Raw genomic sequence first — 22398 nt, forward strand, 5'->3', positions numbered from 1 at the left:
ACTTAAACTTTGTTAATAACACAAGTAAATATCACACACTAAAAATAAGAAATTTTCATTATCTGTAGACATAGAAAATTCTCATTTCAGTGATGAATCCACTATCTTTTCCCAATTAAGACAATAAAATAATTATTTTTCTATGGGCATAATAATTATTTTATTAACTTAATTGCAATATTAGATACCATTTAATCTCTTAATTTTGTCTTACGACTCTAAATGTGATCCAAAATTATACATCATAATAATTAAAGATGATGTTGCTATTTCCAAATTATCATGATGTTTTTTTTTTTTATAAATGGTATCAAAATAAAGCTTTAATGGGATAAATATTTTATATAAATTATTATAATTTATTTTAATTATCCCAAATAATAACTTTACATGATTTATCCCTTTATGATAAAACTAATGCATTAAGTATGATAGTTAATAAACTTTAGATGTTTAGTTAAAAAATCCAAAGAATAACAGCCAGATTAGCTCCAGATCGGTGGTGGAGCATTAGGCTCACTTAAGTACCAATCTTTCTAAGGCGCATATGCCTTTTTGACAAACTTTTTGTAGACACCGTTATTTAATGGATAATTTAACTAGATATCGAAGAATGCAAGGCCTTTGGGCAACAAGATTTCATCATAAATATCATACTAATAACATTATTTTATCCCATCATTAACCTTGTATAATGACTTTTCTTTGGGGTCGGGTCATTATGTATGATGCAAGTGTTCAATTTCATGAGATGGTGATAAAAAATCTTTTATTGACTAAATTAAAGCATTCAAAAAATTTATGGGATGCTTTAGTTCGTCACTACAAGTATGCAAAAAATTTAATCACCTTATGCATGTATCACCCTTAACCATAAAAATATAAACAATTTAAATAATCATGATTCATCATAAGAAATCATCTAAATTGATTATTTATGCAATACAATTCATTACAGGGAGCAATAGATAATTATCAGAATACTGTTCTGTAATGAAACTTGAGTACATGGACCAAATAAATATATTTAAGCATCTATTCTGTAATAAAACTTTCATCTGGAGATCGCATATAAGTTTCTAAAGACCCTTTTGTAAAATAACATGTTGACAGAGGTCAATTAAATATATGTGACCACCTTTATGTAATCCAATTTTCTTCTGGGGGCCACATATAAATTTCTGATGCACCTTTTCAGAAATAACATATAGTGAGGGGGTTAACTGCATAGGACACAATACAAGCCAAACGGATTCGGGTTTCGGGTCGCAAACCCCGTAACCCGAAACCTCTTAAAACCGCCCTCCTTTTTTGTAACCGGATTCGGGTTCCGGGTTGCGGGTTCCAAAACCCGACACCCCAACCCGGACTTCATCTTCTTCCCCAAATCTCCGATCGGAAGGAGAAAAGGGAGCCAAACCGGCGACCTCTTCTCGCCCAAACAGTGGAGGCTGCCGCCGGAATCCTCTGGACAGCGGCCCGCCGCCTTCTCCCCTCCTTGCCGACCGCCGCCTTCCCGGCGATCGAGGGGAGAACCGCCGGTAAGCAGCGGTTCTTCTTCATGGCCGTCGGGAAGAAGCTTCGGTCCCCCCCCCCCTCTTTTTTTTGGTTTTGGCATGGTGGCGCGGCCCGTCGGAGACCCACGGCCGGCGTGGCCCACCGCCGGCTCCCGTGGGTTTCCGGTCGCCATTAGGAAGGAGGAGGAGGGTGCGGCGGCGAGAACTTGAGCGCCGCCGTCCCTCTTCTTCCTTCTCGGGTTGCCACTGCCGGCGGCTCTACCGGATCCGGCGTCGCCGCGAGGCGGCGAGCCGGATGCCGGCGCAGGCAGGCCGGGCGACAGCCGCCGGGGGCGGCGGCCGGGGGCGGCGGCGGCCGTGGCTGCCTCCTCAGTTTTTTTTTTTTTTTCGCTGCAGTTGTGCGCGCTAACCGAATCACACAGTGACCGAAAATCACTTTCCGGTAAAACAATCGATTTTCAACGCAACAGGGGTAAAACCCATGGCAACAAAAGTGATAAGAAGTTTTGATCTTAAGTCTTAAATGAAAACTCAATCTACCAGACTATTCCTTCAAGCGTATTACATGCCGGCAACAATTATTATATAACCAAAACATTAAATGCCACCCAAATCTTAGAATGCAGAGTTTGACCCATTAGGATTCTCATGATTCCAATGCAATAACATAATGCAATAAGAAAACTAGAACTTCTGATTGGGTATCTCAGTGACGGCAAAAACTTGATTTCACAGAGAACTCTTGTATTGAATATCAACAGGAAGGTATGGTCGATTTCCAAAATTAAAACCAACTACCATGCATGCAAATCGGTGTTGAATATTTTATTATATTCATAAATACCGAACAACATGAGCCATCAATATAAGAAAATCAAGAACACATGCACGTAAATCTTATCACATACATGCATTCATATGCAGCGGAATAATAAATAATCATAGATTCACTAACCTCCGGCCATCGCTGTTCAAGTACAAAATGGTCTCGCGAGAGAGAGAAGAGAAGAGACCCCACCAGAGAGAGGAGATCTGGATCTTCTAACCTATGCAGTACTTGAGTGCCTTAGGTGATGGATCCACAGGTTTATTTATACTGCTAGGTTAGGGACCCGAATCCTTATCTTTAAGGTTTATCTCTAATTAGTTTCCATCCATCACGGAAACCACCTGATAAGATAAACTCTGAATAACATCTAATCAGATTGAATTAAGTCACCATTTAAATGAGGTTGTATTTATCCTGATGCAGATAAATTTGATCGAGTGAGCCACATCAAGTTTCCTAAAATTAGAAGACATGCTAACACCTAATTGATTCAGACTAAAGGTACTTCAGGATTAACTTGGTATTAAAAAAAATAAATTTCAAGATCACACTAACCATATAGCTTGATGTGTTGCATCAGAGCCATAAACTTTTTTAAAAAATAAATGATTATATTAATATACAATTAATTTTATTTATCTTCTACTTAATAATATTTTTGATTATACGATCATAAAGTTTAATCATCCAACTTAAATCTATATTTATATCTATAATTCCACTATTCAATTTGTATATGTATTTATATAAATTAAATATAGATACAAATTTTTAAATCCGACTAATATCATCATCCATATTTATATTCATCAAACAAAAAAAAATATAGATATAGATACACTGGTATCGGATCCGCATGCACTCCAATTTCTACCCTAATACTACGAATAAAAAAAATGTTTTTGTAATAAGGCCACTCCCATAGAGCCCACTTTTCATGAAATAAATAAATAAATAAAATAGGTGAGTCTCCTTTTCCTTGAAAGAAATAAACAAAGAAATAAATAAATAATAGGTGGAAATTTAAAAATTAAATCTAAAAATGCACTTCTACAATTCCATCAAAGAAAAAAAAATACATAAAATAAATAATGGAAAAACAACAAATCAGAGAACTTCTCGAACAATGTTTAGCTAGCATTTTTCTTTGTCTTCAATAGGATTTAGCTAACATATACTATCTAAACTGAAAGTATGACGGAAATGAAATAGGAATGACAAGGAGCAGCTTGTGATGTGAACGTTGGTCGTTTAGAATATAAGCTCACTTCCTCTTAGATCTTCCATGAATTCCATCAAGTTTCCAAGACTGATCGGAGTTTTTTTTTTGCATCAAAGACTGACTGGAGTTAGAAATGAAGAACAAGCGTTTTATAGAGGGAGATTTGGAAGGGGACATGAAGATAGAAGAAGAAGAGAGAGAGCGTGTCAGGATTTATTACGTTTTATTTGGAAGGAAACATCAGCATATCTTAATAGGATTTCCCGCATGAGATAATATTTTTACGGAGCACGGGGAGCGAATCTTTGTGTCATGCTCTGGCTGCATTAATTATTATTAAATAAGCAAGAACGACTTCAAAGAGCCGAGGCTTTTGAAGCTAAATTTGATAGCCGCAAAAGAGCCCCAAAATTTACCTGCTAAGAGAGGCTCTTACATTCATTGAGGGTGTTTTAAGCCATTTCTCTTTTTTTTTTTCTCTAGAAATCTATTGTTTTAGGGTTGGTTTGGCTGTCAAATTTATATTAAGAACAACTTAAGTAGCAATTCTGCCTTTTGATTACTATTATATTTTTAGTCCATGGCCTGTCTAGAAGCTTCTATAAATAAATCATAAGCGTGTGATAGAATAGGGATAAATGTGCAAAGGAGAACAAGATAGAGCGAAAATGGTGATGGATTAAATGCGAAATTAATAGTTGAATTGATGGCCATAAATCAATTTGGCACATATTTGATTATTAAATTTTAGTAGGAGAGAGGCCTGCCATGATTGTGTTGGCAATTCATTAGATGGAAAATCTAGATCTAACATGGATACTAGATGTTATATTCTGCAAGTATTGGATAAAATAGTCGGAAGATGTTTTTGTACTTGACAATTGTGTAGGCAATTTATATTTATAAAACATGCATATACTTATATATTTTATGTATAAAATACTTTAAAGTACTGTTGTATCCTTGCAATATTTTTAGGTTTGCCTGTATTTAAGAGCAAGATGCAAGACATAACTCCTGTTTCTGATCGATGTTATGTAGCCAAAAAGTAGTGGTGCAACTCAAACAAATCAAATCAGGTTAGAGGTCAATCCAAGACCAACATTAGTCAAAAAAACTCTGACCCTAGAACCCTACTCAGCTAGATCTTTTTTATCCAAAGTCCTTAACATAAGACCAAATTGAGCTCAAGATCAAAATCAAGTTGAATCAAGATTAGTTGAGTTAGATTGGTTTGGTGGTCGAGTTGCTAGGGTCAATAGGAACATTTCTTACTCTTCTCTCCTTGCCTTCCCAAAACCTTGATCCGATCAGTATTTTGGGGCTTTGTATTCACAAACAAAGAAGACGTGACATAAAAATATCTAGGATCAGGATAGACATACCTGGAAAGAGGCTTGGTGGCAGTTTGTTTGGTTGTGCAAAGAGGATCCCCAAAAGGAGGCCGGCCATATTTGATCTGCATTGCTCTCCTCATCTTCCATCTATGTTGTTGTTGTTGTTGTTGTTGTTAACGGTCATGTATGATAACTTAAATCCTTAAATCCTTTTCAAAGATAAGAATAATAAAAATAGAAATGAAGAACTGTGATAAATGAGAAGTTGCTTTAGATTCAATTTCATTAATTATATAAAATTAATTATAATATAAATGTTGCTACACATAAGTATTGGTTGGCCTAGGTTGGATAAGGAGTCATCTAGCTAACCTCAATTAATTCAGGATTAAGATTTAATTGAGTTGAGTCATTTAATTTGAGATTGGATTGGCCTCCCCTAGTTGCACACTATGTTGCAGTTAATTTTGAAACTCATGACTATTCCTTCAATACGTAAAATATAGAAAAAAATTAACTTTGGAAACATTGCTCCACACTCGGTTTTTAATGTGGAAGCTAAATATGATGGTGGACTCTTTGGATGACCCAACCTCGTGATGCGGACCCCCTCTCTCTCATACACACACACTCTCTCTCTCTCTCTCTCTCAGGTGATACACCAAATACCAATGGCCAAATTGTCACATTAGGGCAGGGAATTAAGCAAGGGATTCACATTTAAAGTCAATCCATGGGTTTGCTCTATTGGTTTCATGCAAAGCAGGTTGAGCCAATATTACTATGCATTAGATTAAGCTTAATCTGAAATTTCTAGCCTGACTTAAAATTGGGTTGGACTTAATGCAACAGTCTGCGAGTTTGAGAGCCCGATGTGGCTCGTCCAGTTATCCTTGCGCCCGCGCACACCACATGTATTTGTATTCCATAAAGTAGTACTAAATCCTGGCTATAAGATAAACAATATTGGTTATTATTTAAGAAATTATCCCCGCAATCACACCCTACGCATAACGTAACCAAGCAATTTTGGTATTACACTATTGATTGAAGTGGAGCCTGGAGGAAAAGAAGATTTCGAACACAGGAGGAGCTGGCTTTGTTATCAGAGACTATCGGGGTAGGCTGATTACTGCTGGCGGATGCCGTACGCCGGGATTCACCGCAGTTGGGGCAGAGCTGCGGGCAGCCTGGGAGGGCATAGCATATGCGAGGCGGGTACTTCGTGCTGAGCATATATGTCTTGAGGGAGATTCCTCTGTGGTGATCGATTGGATACGAGGAGTGGACAGATTTGGTGATGGTCATCCCCTCATCCGTGAGGTTAGGCGAGTGGCTCAGGAGCTGAGTGACCTCCAGGCCGTACATGTTTTTCGGGAGGCGAACAGTGTGGCAGACTGGGTTGCCTCTTTTGTTGCCCGGCATTCAGGGGAGATCATATGGACATCTGCAGGAGATATTCCTCCCACCCTTTACTCTTTGCTTTCCTTTGATTTGGCTGGATGTACTCAAGTTAGAGTTATATGAAATGCCGTTTCTACCAAAAAAAAAAAAACACATCTTTGATTTAAATAATAAAAAAAAAAGAACAAGAAAAGATATTTGAAATCCAACTTAGTCCAGCCCACTTTCAAGCCTAATTCAGTGTTGGATTTTGAGTGGGCCAATTTGGGCTTGGGCCGAACATTTAGTGCTGCAGATTTAGCCTAGCCAAGCCTGCCTAACATGTACTCTGTAGAGTTGCAGATGGGTTGAGTCAACCCATGACCTAACTTGATCCTAACCCATATAGACCCAACCTGATCTCTATTAGAAGACCCGTCAGTTGGGTCAAGGTTCCAAAATTGAACCCAATTTAAGTTTTGGGTTAGACCTTGGTCTTGTATTTTCCAACCCGACCTGGTTTCTATATCATCTGGGTTTAATTTGGCTTGTTAAAAAATAGACCTGGCTCAACTTGAACTTGATCTGGCTCAACCAGAAATACAAATCATAAAAACTTCCTTCTCCTTGATTCTTAATATCTTTCCCATTTAATTGAATGTACTCCCATTTAAACTAATTCTTCTTTTTCATCTCAACAACTACATATTCTCTTGAATATTTTACTTAATTATATTTAAACATTCTTATTGCCTTATTTGTTTTCATGGATTCTGATTTATAATATTCTCAAATACTTATATATATTAAAAATCGTAGTTTATAAACTTTTATTTGGAAAGAAAATTCATGTTGAGCTTACTCTTCTTAGTTTTATTTATTTTTTATAATAATTTTATATTTAATTATTAATTATTATATTTTAGCCATAAAAGAATAGCTGGATACTTAACTCAAACTACAAATCTGATCTAATCCAGTCCAGACCTTACAAATCTGATCTAATCCAGTCCAGACCTAAAGCTGACTATTCTGGGTAGATTTAGATTATGCTTAGTCCTAACCCGACCCAACCCAAATGATCTATTAGGTCTATAGTCCGACCCAACACAACCCAACCCTATCAATTAATTAATGGGTTGGATCCAGATCGTAAATCATGCCAGGTCAAGCATGCCCAGCCGAACTCAACTCACTTGATGCCCTAGTATTTTGCCATAGGAAATGGTGCACCAATCAATAGCAGTACTTATTATCAGATTCAATTATAGTCTGTTTTTGTACCTCCTAGTTGAAGAATCCAAAAGCAAACACGTGCAACTAATTACATTCCATCAAAGTCTCTCGCAAAGAAATGACTATACTGGATAGCAATGGTTGATAACCACATGGAATTAGGTGCTCCATGACACTTCTAAGGCCCTGTTTGGATTAATCCCACACAATGTAGCCGGACAGGCCACAAGGGAGTGCAATGGAAGGAGGTAATGGAGTGTGGGAAAGAGAGAAAGAGAGACGATCCTCGGGGTAAGAAAAGAAAATTATCTTCTGAGGGCATATTTAGGTATTCCTGCAAGGACTGGGGAGAGGAAGGCAGCATAGGAGCAAGGCAAAAAGGGTTTTTTTTTTTTTTTTTCAGATACGGACCATGCACAAATGGGCTACCTAATCTATCAGGAAAATTTTTTTTTTATATCCCACAGAATTTGAGCTTAGGGGTGTTAGGTTGATACAGGCTAAATCCTCATGGGCTGCCCAATCGGTATCCAATCAAATCCTTTTAGACTGGTAAACAGGCTTCAAGTTTTCTTTCCTTTTTTTTTTTGTGCGTGTGTGTGTGTGTTTCCACAAGGATCCGGCCATCCCACCGGACCAAGATCCAGCAACATTATTGCCCTAAGTGGTTTCGATTGGCCCTATCAGAATGGAAAGCAATGTAATTCGATGCGACGACACATGTAAAAGAGGAGGATTAAAAAGAAATTTCAAGAATAAACTTCTTTTTTTTCCCTAATTGTCCAAGAAAATATCCACATAGGTCCTTCATCCCAATAACCCCTCGCAAAACTGACAATCCATAAGCCTTTCATCGACAGCAGTTTATCTAGTTCTGATTAAACCTGAAACCCGGCTGCCAACACCATTAATTCCCGTTGGAACACAACGGACCAAAAATTGGCTGCTGGTTGGAAGTCGAAATTCCCAGAAAGATAGAAGGCAAGTCCCACCAATACCTTTGGCTCCGTTGAGGCTTTTAACAATTCCCTAACGATGACTGAATCTTACAAATCTTAGAACCCTAGACCCCTGAAATTTTCTTGTTTGGCCGCACTTCAGTATGTTGTCAGTAATGTCGTTGCTCTTTCTTTCTCGAAGCTTGGAGCTGTGAACTGCCATGCTGCCCTCGAATTACCATTTTGAAATCCAAATGATCAGTGATCATTGCATTGACACAACAAACACATGCGCACAGACAGAGAGAGAGAGAGAGAGAGAGAGAGAGAGAGAGAGAGCGAGGCCTAAGAAATTCAAAGAATAAACCTATTCGTAATGGATATTTAATCGAAGAGAGATAATTACGTATATAGATAATTGTAAGCCCAAAAATTTGGAAAAACAGAGAGGGACTTACATTTTTAGGGAAGGAATCTCCATCTTTACTGTTGTGGAGAGAATAGCCCTACTAAATATTACAAAGATGATTTCACTACGTTAATTACCGAAGCCAAATGGTGATTGTCTCCTGCTACCACCCTCCCCATATTGTTCATTCCATTTTCTTAGCTCGTTCATACTAGTGGCATCATATGCTACAGACGCACCCACCTAATGGGAAAGAAAGGAAAATTAGAAAAAATATTACGGCTTGAACGCCAGCTGAAATAACAAACAAAAACTCAAGCATCACAATTGCTGTTAATAAGAAAGATATAATTGATACCTTCGATTTTGCTTGGATAAAATCATCCAACTTAAGGGGCCTAAGTGAAGCTGCCGTGCCCGTTGCACCTTTCTGATCCACAGAAACATTCTTGCATTAGGAAATTGGAACTCAGCAGGATAGAACTTTGTCATCAAGAAAGATATCTTAAAACTGATACAACCAGCTAAATTTGAGAATGTTCTAGTGACAGCCAAGTCAAATTTAACAGAGAAATTTTTGAAGTATAGATCAGATTACAAAGACCAGAAAGGTCATTACCTTCTTTTCTTCTTCCAGAAGTTCTTGAACAGGCCTATATGCAGCTGCAATACACAGGTTCTGCATGCCAACAGAGTAAGAAATGCAACCAAGGCAATTCACAGAACTGGAATAATACCAGCACGTATCTTACCTTCAAATCACTTCCTGAATATCCTTCAGTTGCATTGGCGAGTTCATCATGTCTAAAGCCAGGTTCAAGGTTTTCTTGAGAAAGAAATATTCTTAGGATTTTCATCCGATTCTCGGCATCGGGAAGATCCACATATATCCTACAGATTCAAACATACATCAACTTAGGACTTTAAATGACAGAAAATGAAAACGAAAGTAGATTCTTAAAGGTGCTCTCTATGGTCATACCTTCTTGGCAGGCGGCGTACTACAGCATCATCTAGGTCAAATGGACGATTTGTCGCAGCAAGGATAAGAATCCTTTGACTGTCCTTGGTCCTCAGTCCATCCCAAGCAGCCATAAATTCATTCCGCATTCTTCTTGTTGCTTCATGCTCAAAAGCACCACCTCGAGCACCAAGAAGACTGTCAACCTACCAACATGACAACCAAACACTCACAATCAGAGAATTAATCAGAAACATAACATGCTAATTAAAAGGTAAACTGTCCTTGCCTTGACATTAGCAGCAAAGGGGAAAATATCACATTGTGAAGATAATGCCTACCTCATCAACAAATATAATGACAGGGGATAGCCGGCTAGCAAAGGAGAATAGGGCTTTTGTGAGCTTCTCAGCATCTCCAAACCACTGTTCACAGGAACAGAAAACAAAATTAAGAAATCCATAAAGAAAACTAAACACTTGCAAACTCTCCAAACATACAACAGCTCAAATTGGGTAGTTTCTCCATAGCGTCAAGTTCAGTACTATTGGAGCTTCTGATTTCTCCAAGAAAGAGAACACGAACATCCATCAGAATATATTTAGAATTGGGCATAACTCAACACAGCAGCCCACACTAGAAAATACATGCAAAACCTGATCTGTGAGCCATGTTTTCCTAGAACAAATCTGACATTTGATTATTTCCCCAGCGAGTCTCATGGTAATTGGTAGAAAACATGGGTAACAGGCAAAGTTTGTCGTACCAAATATACAGTACCATACCGGTACCAAACCGATACGCAACCTCATACCATACTGATACTCAATATGCCTCGTCGTCTCGTACCATACCACATACCGACATTGTAATAGGATGGTACTAGTACGAAGTCTGGTACCGAGATGGCGGACCTTGGTAGTAGGTCTCTTGCCCATGATAAATATTTCTATACTTGCTAAAAAAGGATGTCCCGAAATACGAGGCTCCCGCCATTACATGCTCTGGGGACAGTCAGATATATGCATCCTAATCTCCCTATGCAAAGAGGCTATTTCCATATTTTGAATCCACAATACCTAGGTCATAATGGTGCAATCTTATCATTGCACCATGGCCTGCCCTCATATTTCTGTACTTACTCCAGTATGTATATTTTATCCTAACCAATTTATGCTATGCACAACACAAAATGCTGATCCTAACATCTGAGGCATATTTAATCTTACCTATGCAGGGGATCAATCTAATCCAGAAAACCTATAGTACTTAAAATATGCTGGAAAGAAAATTTACTATAAACTACCTTTGAGGTAAGTGTTGATCCCGTAATGCTGATAAAATTTGCTCCAGCTTCTGTTGCAAGTGCTTTTGCAAGAAGAGTTTTCCCTGTTCCAGGAGGCCCAAAAAGCAATATCCCTTTGCAAGGCTGATAGAGGTGTAACATAATCACAGGTCAGCTGAAAGTGCTTCTCACATCAATCCAAAAAAAATGCATAAGAATCCAACAGGTACAGATCAAGCACCATAAAAATTTGGCATTCCGTGTCATCATAAGAATTTCTCAATTTAAATAATGTACATAGTCCTATTCGGTGACACCCTTAGTAAACTAATTTCATGAACCGCTCCATCTTCCCACTTGCCTTCTGAAGGCTTAGCAACATTTCAAGTCACACGCTGAGACTTCTGGAACTCATCATTAACTGTATCTCACAATTATTATGAATAGTACTCTTTAAAGTCCAAAAGAGAATACCACAGAGAAAATTTCTGAAAGAAGGAAAAAAGAAAATACCTAAATTGATTTAGTCATTGTTAAAGAAATGTGAGATAAGGGTGATGCGTTGATTCCCGGCACCAAGAGATAATCAAATCAAAACTATGCTTCTTTTTGAATGATATAAAGTTAAAACACTAGGAGCAAATAGGAGGACCCCCCCTAACAAGAAAAAGTGACAAAGTCCTACTCCTAGCAAAAACATCCACCATTTCTAAGCATACGCAAAAAAGTAGGCACACCCACCAATAACACTATCTCCAATCATTATCAATCACAGAAGAAACCATTCAATTTCTGTGACTTGATATCTTTCTGATGAGACAATTTATTGTACCTTTGGCAAAATACTAGTTAATGGTTGGTTGATGGATGTGACCGCGCAATTTCTATAGTGCTTCTTAAAATTGGAAATCAAAATGCTAAAAAGTAAATCTTGAAAGTCGGAATCATTGTTGGTAGCCAAATCACTGTTGATGAATTAAAGAGACAAATTCAGCAGGAGAGTTTACCCTGACCGCTTCTCTGATAAGAAAAAATAGATTTACTACCTAACAGATTCTTATTTAGAAAAAGCGTAGAAACAATATTACCTCAAAAAAATTTGCTCCTCTGGATGCAATTGCTAAAATAATGGTTTTTTCTAAGATATTCATTTACAGTATAAAGCTGTATAAATTTAGGAATGCACATATATGATCTACCTGAAGAAGGCATGAAACCAAGCATAGGTTTGAACAATGACGAAGGGGAACATTTTGCCAAGCAATAACTTACTCGTAATAGATTTCCATGTGAAAAAAGTTCTGGTCTCCTCATAGGAAGGGAGACAAGCTCATTCAGTGTCCTCTTCACATCTTCAAGAGCACCAATATCATCAAACTTCACTCCAATTTCATCTGGGGGAACCACTGCTGAAATGAAATTGCTCTCATACTCATCCTTGGCAAGACTCTGCAGCAAGAAACATGCATTATGATAACATAAAATAACAGCATTTAAATATGTTGCAAACTAGCAATATAAGGTTTACACGTACTTTATCAGTTATCAAACTTTAAAGCTACACAATGGATGAGAAAAGTGCAATGTGCAGACCTTTAGACTTTGCAAGGGTTTCCTGGAAATTGTTTCCTGTTCCCTTAGCCTTGCAATCGCAATATCCAGACTTCACATAAAGAAAACAGTAGTTTTCATTTTCCCAAACTCACTGAAATAGTTTGACAAGCAGAATGCCATTGTTGAGAATCATTACCTTTCACGGGGAATCAGTAGCCTATCACCCTTTATAGAGGGAAGAATGACAGAGGACAGGTAGTGATTTCTAGCCCATCCTACAACTTTCTCAGCTTCTGCATATATGGATCAGAAAACAAAAGCACAAGGTACGCTTATACATCAGAATAAGAAATGAACCATGCAATATTTAATCAAATACTAAAGATAAGTCATAATTACAAAGCAGACACTTTGTACAAATCATAATTGGGGTAATGAAACAAGTCGGGCGCACTTAAGAATCAAACATGAATACAGGAACAACATACCATTTGCATCCATCAAAAATATAATAAATGCTGGAAGGACTTGAACCTTTGATCTTGTGCTTAATAACATGCTCAATTTACCTATCTGGGTTTGATGGGGCATGTCTTCCACTATATAACACCAACTCCTTTAATGTATCCATTCATGAGGCATGTCTGGCCATTTGCATTTCTCATTCTGCCTTTTCCCCACTCCACATCCTTCCGTATCCCCTTTTCAAAGTTTCGCTGCTAACTTTCGCACATACCATCAAACCCAGATAGGTAAATCAAGTGTGTTATTAAGCACAAGATCAAAAGTTCAAGTCCTTCCAGCATTTATTATTTATTTAATATTTTTTATTTTATTAAAATTTAAAAAAAAACAAGTGGATGCACATGCCACATTCTAGCGACAAGTCAGTGGAAACTCATTAAAAAAAATCAGCCTCTTAAGAAGGTACAATCACTGGAAACTAAAGACAAGGGGTTCACAGCAAGGAGAAATTGCCAATTTGACTCAAAAGATAAGAGGAAAAGGAGTAGGAAAAGAATAGAAGAAAATAAAGAATCTTACAAGACATTGGTGCATTAATCTCCTGCATTACAATAAGCCGATAAAATAGGAAATTATGCCACCCTCGTAAGATTGATGTGCAGTCACAGACCATGACTTTCACAACAATAATATAAGAGACTGGGGTCTATACAAAAACGGTTGTCCAAAGGAAGGTTACTTAAGAACAAAAGCATACCAGATACTCCTCCAGAAAGCCCAGTTCTCTCAGTCCAATAAGAGATCATAAAAATATAAAACATAGAATAATTTTACAGGCTCCCACCACGGTATCCATATTTTCACGTCCTCAATTGCACTGCCCAACTTAACCACTTTCAAAAGAAGAAAAAAGAGTGCCACAATCTCCCCCTCTCAGTTCTTCGTCAATAATTATTTTAACCCTATCTTTAACAGAAAGGTATCTGCACCCCATTCCAATCAGCCTAATAGTCAATCACCTTAGTGTCTGGACTTTGAAGAAGCAACAAACAAGGTGAAGATGCTGAAGGAAACCATATTCACCACATAAATTGATTCGTATAGAATACCATCCTAATTATTAGGTCAGAACTTATGCTAATCAGCTGCTCAGCTATATGTCCTCACATAAAGTCTGTGATTGTTTATTAAGTTCAATAATGTAATTTCAAAGAATGTGTTTTCAACTTTCATATTCAATCATGGCACTTCAATTTAAGTCGATCCATCTTGCAAGTTATCAGACTCAGTCATGATAACAATTGACATAACTGATTGAGTTTCATGCTTAAGACCAAAATAAAAAATAACAATTATAACCAGAACATGTTATATAGAAAGATAAAAAAGAACAAACCAAATGTTGGCTCATTATATGACAATCACAAAGTACATCATGAATACAAAGAGAACATCAGCCAACAACTTGTTATTTAAGATGGTTAGGCACCTTGCCTCCTTGTGATATGATTCTCTGTTTGAATCACCCAAATGTAGGGCCGGAACTACGCCCAAGCCAGCTTTGGGCTAGGCCTTGGGCCTAGACCAATTGGGTTTGAGCTTGGGTTGTAGGGCCCAAATCGATATCAGGCCCATGAACAAAGCCTGTGTCAGATCCCAAACTAGCTCGGCCCGCTGCCTACCAATTCCACACCCCCCCCCCTTTCCACCGGCTCATCCGCATTCCCACATCCTTACTCTCCGCCTTTCATCTCCTCTCTCCCCCCTAGGCCTAGCCAGGAGACTGAAAAGAACCGTTAAGGCTGATCTTTCACTACAATGGGAACCCGATCCAACCCAGCCCAGTTTCAGCCTTACTCAGATGTCGCTTTAGAAACTTCCATATGTAATTCCTTGTGGATGTGGGCACATGTCACAAGCAGGAACAAGCCCAAGCAGCATGGATATTATGGCGTGACTTCAATTGGGGAAGAGGTATAGGAAATTAGTTCCTCAGGTATTTCTTTTGGTATCTTTCTAATTAATGTTCTTTCTTCGAATTATCCTTTAATGATCCAATATAAAAATGCGCATCAGAACCAAAATGACAAAAAATAATTTGTCCAGACAGTATACAAAATAGCGTTAAATATCAAATAAGACACTAATGGGAAAAGATCAAATCTATAAAATTGTTCCTTACTTTGCTTTGTCAAGATCACACCATCAGTCTTTACATGCAAAAGCTCTATGCATGATAGCTCATGCTCTTCTAGCACCTACAATATGAGGAAATAAATATATATGCTGAAGGTGATCCAAATGCATAAAGGAAAAAAAAAAGTCCCCATAAAAGTCACATATTATTCAGAAAATTTCCATATATTAGTCCTTAGAATTAAAATAACAGCTTCCACACCTTATGCAGTTCAATAAGATTGCTCCTTGATATGATAATTTTTCTATCCTCTTCAATTTGTTTATGGAATGTTCTAAGTTGCTCCTCTTCCTGTAAGGAAAAAAAAAACAAGTCACAAAAGTACAAAGGGCAAAAGGTCCACATATGAGCTTATTGAGATAGTTAGACACCAAGTCACTCCATCCTCTCTTTTTCATACATGGTTTCCTATATACACATAAGCCTTGAACATCTTAGCATGCTTAAGAAGTAGCACATAGTTTCCTATGTACACACCTCACTTGATGCATTATTTTCTAGTGATTTAGAAAATATATCTAATTTGGATTAAGTTTTCTTATTTGATTGTAATTATGCATCTTCCTAAAGGCATAAACTAAAAGACGCCAACAAGATGTACGTGAAAATATATTTACAATAAACTTTTGTAACTTGGTTCCTCTCTTTTGATACATTTTTCGCTGTTCTGTTGCTTACCGATGATAAATTAAAAAAAATAAAAAAAAATACCAAATACATGGCAATTTGACATCTTGTCCTCCTTTGCGTACAAAAGGAAACATTTTTCAGTTCAAAGAAGTTAAGAATGGTGGCAAACAGCATCAAGGACAGGGATTGCAGATATGGAAGGAGGAAGAGGTGGAAGAAAAGCTTGCTTGAGAGGATGCGCATTGAGCAAAATATTTGTTGGAAATTCAGAATGAAAAAGTTAACAAATTGATAAGAGACAAGACTGTGGGACCTTAATGCATTATATACTTCAAATTTCATATTCTTCCTTGGATGCTGCTTATATGTAGGTACTTTGTTTTTATGGAAACAGGAACTAAGATAGTTTTAAGAAACCATATGAGGAACCAAAAAAAATATGCTCCAATAACTTCAAACTTCTATGCCGTACATCCAGCTTAACATATTTTTGCTCTTTTATTCGTTGTAGCATGTTTGTCCCTATGCGTGTGTTGGAAGAACCAGTTAACAGCTTATTCAGACCGAATTCAGTAAAAACATCGAGTAATCTTCAAAATGAGGTTTCAATGGGCATATGACAGGATAAGGAAGCCACCTTCTCCAAGTTTTCATCAAAATAAGCAGAAAGTCATAGACCTCTCTCAATATTAACGATTGCAACGAGGTATAAGCATGATTGCATCTGATAAATCTATGCTGATTCATCAGATGGCACATCAACAATATGAGATGCATGGTGATAATGTCACATGATCAGGTATTCAAAACCAATCAACGAACTAAATTAAATTACTTACAAAGAAATAGCAGTAAGTTGTATGAAATCATTTTCTAATCATAAGCTCACAAAGCTATTATGATATCAGGCAGTTGTTTCTGGAAGTTATTAATTATTACAAAACTAGTTATTTAAATTACAGAAACCAGCATAATGTGCAACAAGTGTGCATCCTAATTTATCACATACAGCATACTGCATTCAATTTTCTAAGTTATTCCAGGAGTAAATAGAGCCATATTACATGTTATACATTAAAAGAATTATAGAATGATATCACATGGTTATATACCTTTGGAGGATGAATAAACAGAGCATTTGGGAAGAGTTTACTTATGCCATCATCTTTTGTAGTTTTAGTTGCTTTCAGTCCCTCAGTTAGTCGCTTCAATGGCACAGGCTGCAAATATAGTTAACATTCCAGGTCAATAATCAATATTACAATTAGAAAAAACATAGAAATGATCATTATAAAGAATATTATTCCATACAATAGTCATCAACATATCTATACAACATGTCAAATCTAACATTAGAGGTGTCCATGGATGCAATTCAAAGACAAGCCCAAGAAGAACAATTTTACAGAGCTCATGGGCCCAGTCCCATGAACCATACTCGAAAATGACCTTTCGCTTCTCAAGTTTAATAGCATTTGCATTAGATTTTATGTTTTGATGTTATAACTACTCCAAACAATAAGTAGCTGAAGCAAGGCCCGTTGTACCGACCGTACCGATGTACCGGTGAGCACCGGTACCGGTACCATACCGAACCGAACCGGTATACCATACCGGTTCGGTTGGTTCGGGCCAAAAGCCAAAAAAAATTTGAGGTTGGTACGGGGCCAGTACAGGTTGCAAATAGTCGGAACCGAAAAATATAGCTGTACCGTACCGGTTCCGTCCGATACCGGTACGTACCAGCCCATACCGATCCGTACCGATCGGTACGGCAGACCATGAGCTGAAGTTTAGAAGTATATTGTAGTCATTATGTTGGAAAGATGGATAAAGTCAACTAAAATGGACAGAAAGACTGTTATCTATACTTTTGCATTCATATATTGTAGGAGGATCTTTCCACAATATGCCTAGTTTCCTATACATGGCTTAACAATGTAAGAAAAAAGGTGTTTGGAGTTTTGACGGGAAACATGGTTCCACAAAGATCTCATCTGTGACTTCTTGCTCCATCCTTGGTGGATTCCAATAAAGCTGTGAGTTACTTACACCAGTATGTCCACTTGTACTTTATTATCCCTTCTCCCACTCTGACATCAAAATCAAACTGGTACGTCATGTAATATAACTTATTCAGCAGTATAGCAAACAAACACTTTAGGTCTAGCAAAGTTACAATGAGTAAGGCAAAATAACTCCAGTACTTATTCAATTAGAACAAAGAATCACAAATACGAGAAAATTACTGATGAATATGTATGAAGACTGCTGTCAATTAGAACAAAGAATACCAAGCAAAAAAGGGAAATATACTATGAAGATGTACAAACTCTATTCTCAATAAATAATTTAAAGGACTAATCAAGAAGCAGGTCTTAGGGAAGCCCAGTAACCAAAAAATAATAAAGAAATCAATCCCCATGGCAATATGAACATGAGCTAGATTTGCCCTCAGATCTGGCTTAAGGCAGTTTATACAATGTCCACTGTTGAACACCTATATTCACAGAGTTTTCTCCAAAACTAACTTTGAGCATGCAGGCATATGCAGCCCGTCTCCCTAGCTTCTTTGATGTGCTATATGTTCTCTGCAGGAACCATATTCCATTTCGATTTATTATTCTTTAAAAACAAGCTTTGAATACCTACACATTGAATTTCCCAACCTATCCCTGCTATTTCTATGAGTTTTACATTAAGAATCCATGCCAATAAAAGAGATATTTCATGATCAAGAAAGTAAAGATAGATTTGTGAGAAGTCTAGGAAGGATAGCTGTCATAAACTACATCAATGTATGAATTTTACAACTTGCACGGTTACTACTGACTGGAAACAGATTAAAATGGCAAAGGCACATCCTAAATAGGAGGTCATGCTATGCATTTTGCTTCCTTTTGGGAAATAAACAAGGAGACAGAAATTTAGTCTCCAATAGAAAGGATCACAGTACATGGAGACTTGCGTTATGGCTTTATTGTTTAACAGTGCTGAGAAAGAAATTGGCAATTAACAAAGTATTAACCACAAGAAAAGAAAGAAGAGAAAAAGGTACCAGCCGAGCCAGGCGACCAAGCCGAGGAAGCACCATAGTCTGCAACACTCCATAGATCAGAAAAAATCTACTTGAAAATTGCATAAGTTTATGGAAAGACAAATATCTAAAAGTATCGCTATAAAGAACAAATCTTTTCAATATGCATCTTAAAAATAAAGTGAATCTTACATATTTCTCTTTCTCCTTGGACCCTGTCTCTATTATGTTTTGTCCACATATCAAAACAACAGGTCCAGGAAGTTGGTCGAACATTTCCTCCACCTTATGGATGAACTCCCTACGATTTGACTTGGGAACTGCCCTTAACAACCACCGGGCAGAGTCAGGCAAATACACAATAACGGGTTGTAAAGATGGTAAAATCTGCGATCCATCAGAAACCAGAAAAAATAATGTAAGAAAAGGTACAAAAGAAATCAATAGGAAACCACAGTGGTAATATAAAAAGGAGAACAAAAAACTATAAAAATGGATCATTTCCTGAAAGTCACACTAAAATAGAATATAAAGGTATCCTAAGTAAACATATATGATGAGAAACAATCTCTTGGAATGTAAAGTGAGTAAAAAATCGATTAATATAATCACCTCACAAAGTGCCTCCATTGCTATGCACCAATCTTCTGCCTGAGTATCAGAATCATGCACGATATCCTGAACTAGAAAGGAACAGAAAATAAGATTTGCATTCCTTTGTCTGGCACTTACATAATTAAGATGTTGCGATAAACTGGATGTCATGTATATCGAGTCAAGATGAAAAATGGAAGCATTATAATAGATTTCCTTGAAGAATACTAAACATAGCTACACCATCAATAGATCTTTCATATGATATGTCCACAAGCAATTATGTCCTGACTCATCTTCTTATCTTCTACAATAATATAATGGAAACTCTTGTAGCAGGCCACGTGAATCCAGAGTCCAAGGGCGAAGTCTCTATTGTGAACAAATAATTAAGGGCTCGCGTCATTATGAGGAGTCCTGCAACAACTATGCCCTTTTTCTTTCCTTTTCCATTACTCTCACCTAGCCTCTCCCACCCCTCACCCCCCCCAAACCCCAAAGCACCCCTTTTTCTTAATAAAAAAACATATGAATACTAGTGAAACATAATTTCAGAACCACTAAGTGCCTTGCTTGTCAACCATTTTATCATGTTCACCACTATTATGGGGGTCATGATACATCATACATGAAATCATTCTAAAGCTTGAACAGCTCAACAAGCAGGGATAATAGGAAATAATAGCAGACAAAAAAATTACCTCTGACCAGATATCATACTTGGCCCGAAGGCAAGTAGAGAAAAAATATTTTTTTATTTTTTTTACAAAAAACACAATTCAGGGGAAAATTGCCCTATGTTTATATGTATGACAAAAATAAATGTTTGTGTAGAGAGAAAGAAAGGGAGGAACTTGTAATTCTGCAAAAGCCAAGTAGAACTGACAATCCATCCATTATGTGTAAATTATGTAATTCAGCACACAGACCCAAGAAGACTGATACTCCACTAAGAAGCACAAATAACTCAATTTGCTTGTCATGCTTGTCAGATACATATTAGATACTGATACTTATATAGTACTAGAATATGTACTCAATATTTAAGTAACCTATTTTTCAAAATTAAAAAAGAGCTGCAAATACTTCTTTGATACTCTCAAGATACTTCCTCAATGACTTGGAGGATGAGGGTTTCTTCTTTCCTTTTTTTTAATGAATGTTAAGCTTTAATTGTACCCAGTTAATATTGGAATATGTGACGTTCACATTATTGTATGGAACATGGGCTGTGGTCTATGGATTTGAATGACAGCATGTGATGTTTGCATGATCTTATAAAGTATGTACTGTGCTATTTTAACTGTGCAAATGATTTGCAAATGCTTTTTATACATATTTGCAAAAAACAAGTGTTTATATATATATATATATATAAAGTGCGCACACAGACATGCACACACAGAGATGCACACAAATAGCACATATACATATTCGCATCATAGCCATATCATATACGGCTCTTTCAGATTTTGTTGAATCAGAGTATCTCTATTGTAATTTTCCTACCCATGTGTGTCCAGCTTCATGGGTACCTGATGACCCTTCCTCCGAAAGCTTTCAGCACTTACAATTGCATTAACATTGCAGAGATGCAAATTTCAACATTGAGAAATTTATGAAGTCTCATGAAGTCTCCTCTTTTTTCTGAGAAAACAATTGGGCAATTTATGAAGTCTCATCATCTACAGCAGTGGTCAGAGGCAAGTCAGCTTAGGCAATGCAACAATGCCAGAAGGCTGAAGCATGATATAATGGTTTAAATTTGTGCAAAAATGTGGTTGAAATGGAAGAGGGGAGAAAAAGAGGTGTCCGAGGAGAGGGGCTAGGTCTACAGTATTATTGCTTCAGTGGAAGTATTAGTAGAACGGCCTAGTATGAAGACCCGACGGACCCATCTATCTTCTGCTCGGGTAGACACGACTCCTTATGGCGAGAGATATGCTCCCGCACTCATTTGGTGATACTAGAGATTAGATAGAAGATTGGTGATGGGCGAGCAGTGGATGTTTTAGAGGATTGCTGGCTGGCTAGCGTACCGTTAAGCAGGTGGCCCACCTATTTCGACCCCGGGGGCTAGAGGGGCGCAGGGTCTGTGACCCACTGGTTTCAGGTGAGCGAGCATGGGATGTGGACCTTGTGCAACGGGTGTTTGGCAAGCAGTTAGCTGAGCGGGTGTTAACGGTGCCAATCCCGACAGATGTGATGGAGGATCGGCGAGTGTGGGGCCAGACTGGCAGGTCAGAGGTGCAGACCTGGGACCATCTTGGGCTAGTCAGGAGGTCTACGGCACAGCAGATTGAGGGGGGCATCTGGCGGCTGTGTATCCATCCCCAAGTAGCATTGTTTATTTGGAAGGTGGCCTGGGGTTGTCCGCCCACCAGAAGAGTGCTAGCTCGAAGGGGGGTGAGCATCACCCCAAGCTACGAGGCTTGTTAGGAGGCAAAGGAGTCCATATCCCACATCCTTTTCGGCTGCCACCGGGCTGCTCTGATTTGGGAGTGTGCCTCGGCCTATTTTGATTTATGTCGGAGGTGGGCATCGATCGAGGATTTTTTTGTCCTTCCTGACAGAGTCCTCTTGGAGGCTCGACCGACTGGAGCAGGGGATTAGAGTGACCTATCTGGCTTATCACTGTTGGCTAGACAAGAATGCCCGAGTCTTTGAGGATAGAGGTGCGCACCCAAGATTGGTAGCGGATAGGGCCCTACTTCATGTGGCGAAGGTCCTTCATATCATTGTGTCGTCGTCCCTTGGGTTGGCTAGAAAAATCTGAGGCTCTCACTCCGCTCTTGTAACGTCCA

The 22398-nt window shown here is 37.9% G+C and overlaps 1 protein-coding gene across 2 annotated transcripts in view; it reads right to left on the reverse strand.

Moving 5' to 3' along the window:
* Positions 1–8815: 8815 nt before the first annotated feature.
* The window catches only part of LOC120111017 (uncharacterized), a 32528-nt gene continuing 18945 nt past the window's right edge, over positions 8816–22398 (reverse strand). For both annotated transcript variants that reach the window (XM_039127291.3, XM_039127290.3), the window contains 16 exons: positions 19613–19683; positions 19193–19387; positions 19022–19060; positions 17076–17183; positions 15535–15624; positions 15319–15394; positions 12868–12964; positions 12711–12780; positions 12390–12566; positions 11139–11261; positions 10174–10257; positions 9854–10038; positions 9624–9762; positions 9491–9550; positions 9230–9301; positions 8816–9114 (listed from right to left, as the gene is read on the reverse strand). In XM_039127291.3, the coding sequence (XP_038983219.3) occupies positions 9001–9114; positions 9230–9301; positions 9491–9550; positions 9624–9762; positions 9854–10038; positions 10174–10257; positions 11139–11261; positions 12390–12566; positions 12711–12780; positions 12868–12964; positions 15319–15394; positions 15535–15624; positions 17076–17183; positions 19022–19060; positions 19193–19387; positions 19613–19683 (1700 nt within the window). In that variant the 3' untranslated portion in view covers positions 8816–9000. The remainder of the gene's footprint in view (positions 9115–9229; positions 9302–9490; positions 9551–9623; positions 9763–9853; positions 10039–10173; positions 10258–11138; positions 11262–12389; positions 12567–12710; positions 12781–12867; positions 12965–15318; positions 15395–15534; positions 15625–17075; positions 17184–19021; positions 19061–19192; positions 19388–19612; positions 19684–22398) is intronic.

Source organism: Phoenix dactylifera, chromosome 7, assembly GCF_051530095.1.
Source record: "Phoenix dactylifera cultivar Ajwa chromosome 7, Ajwa_hap1_PhDact_Kaust_v1.1, whole genome shotgun sequence".
Lineage (NCBI taxonomy): Eukaryota > Viridiplantae > Streptophyta > Magnoliopsida > Arecales > Arecaceae > Phoenix > Phoenix dactylifera.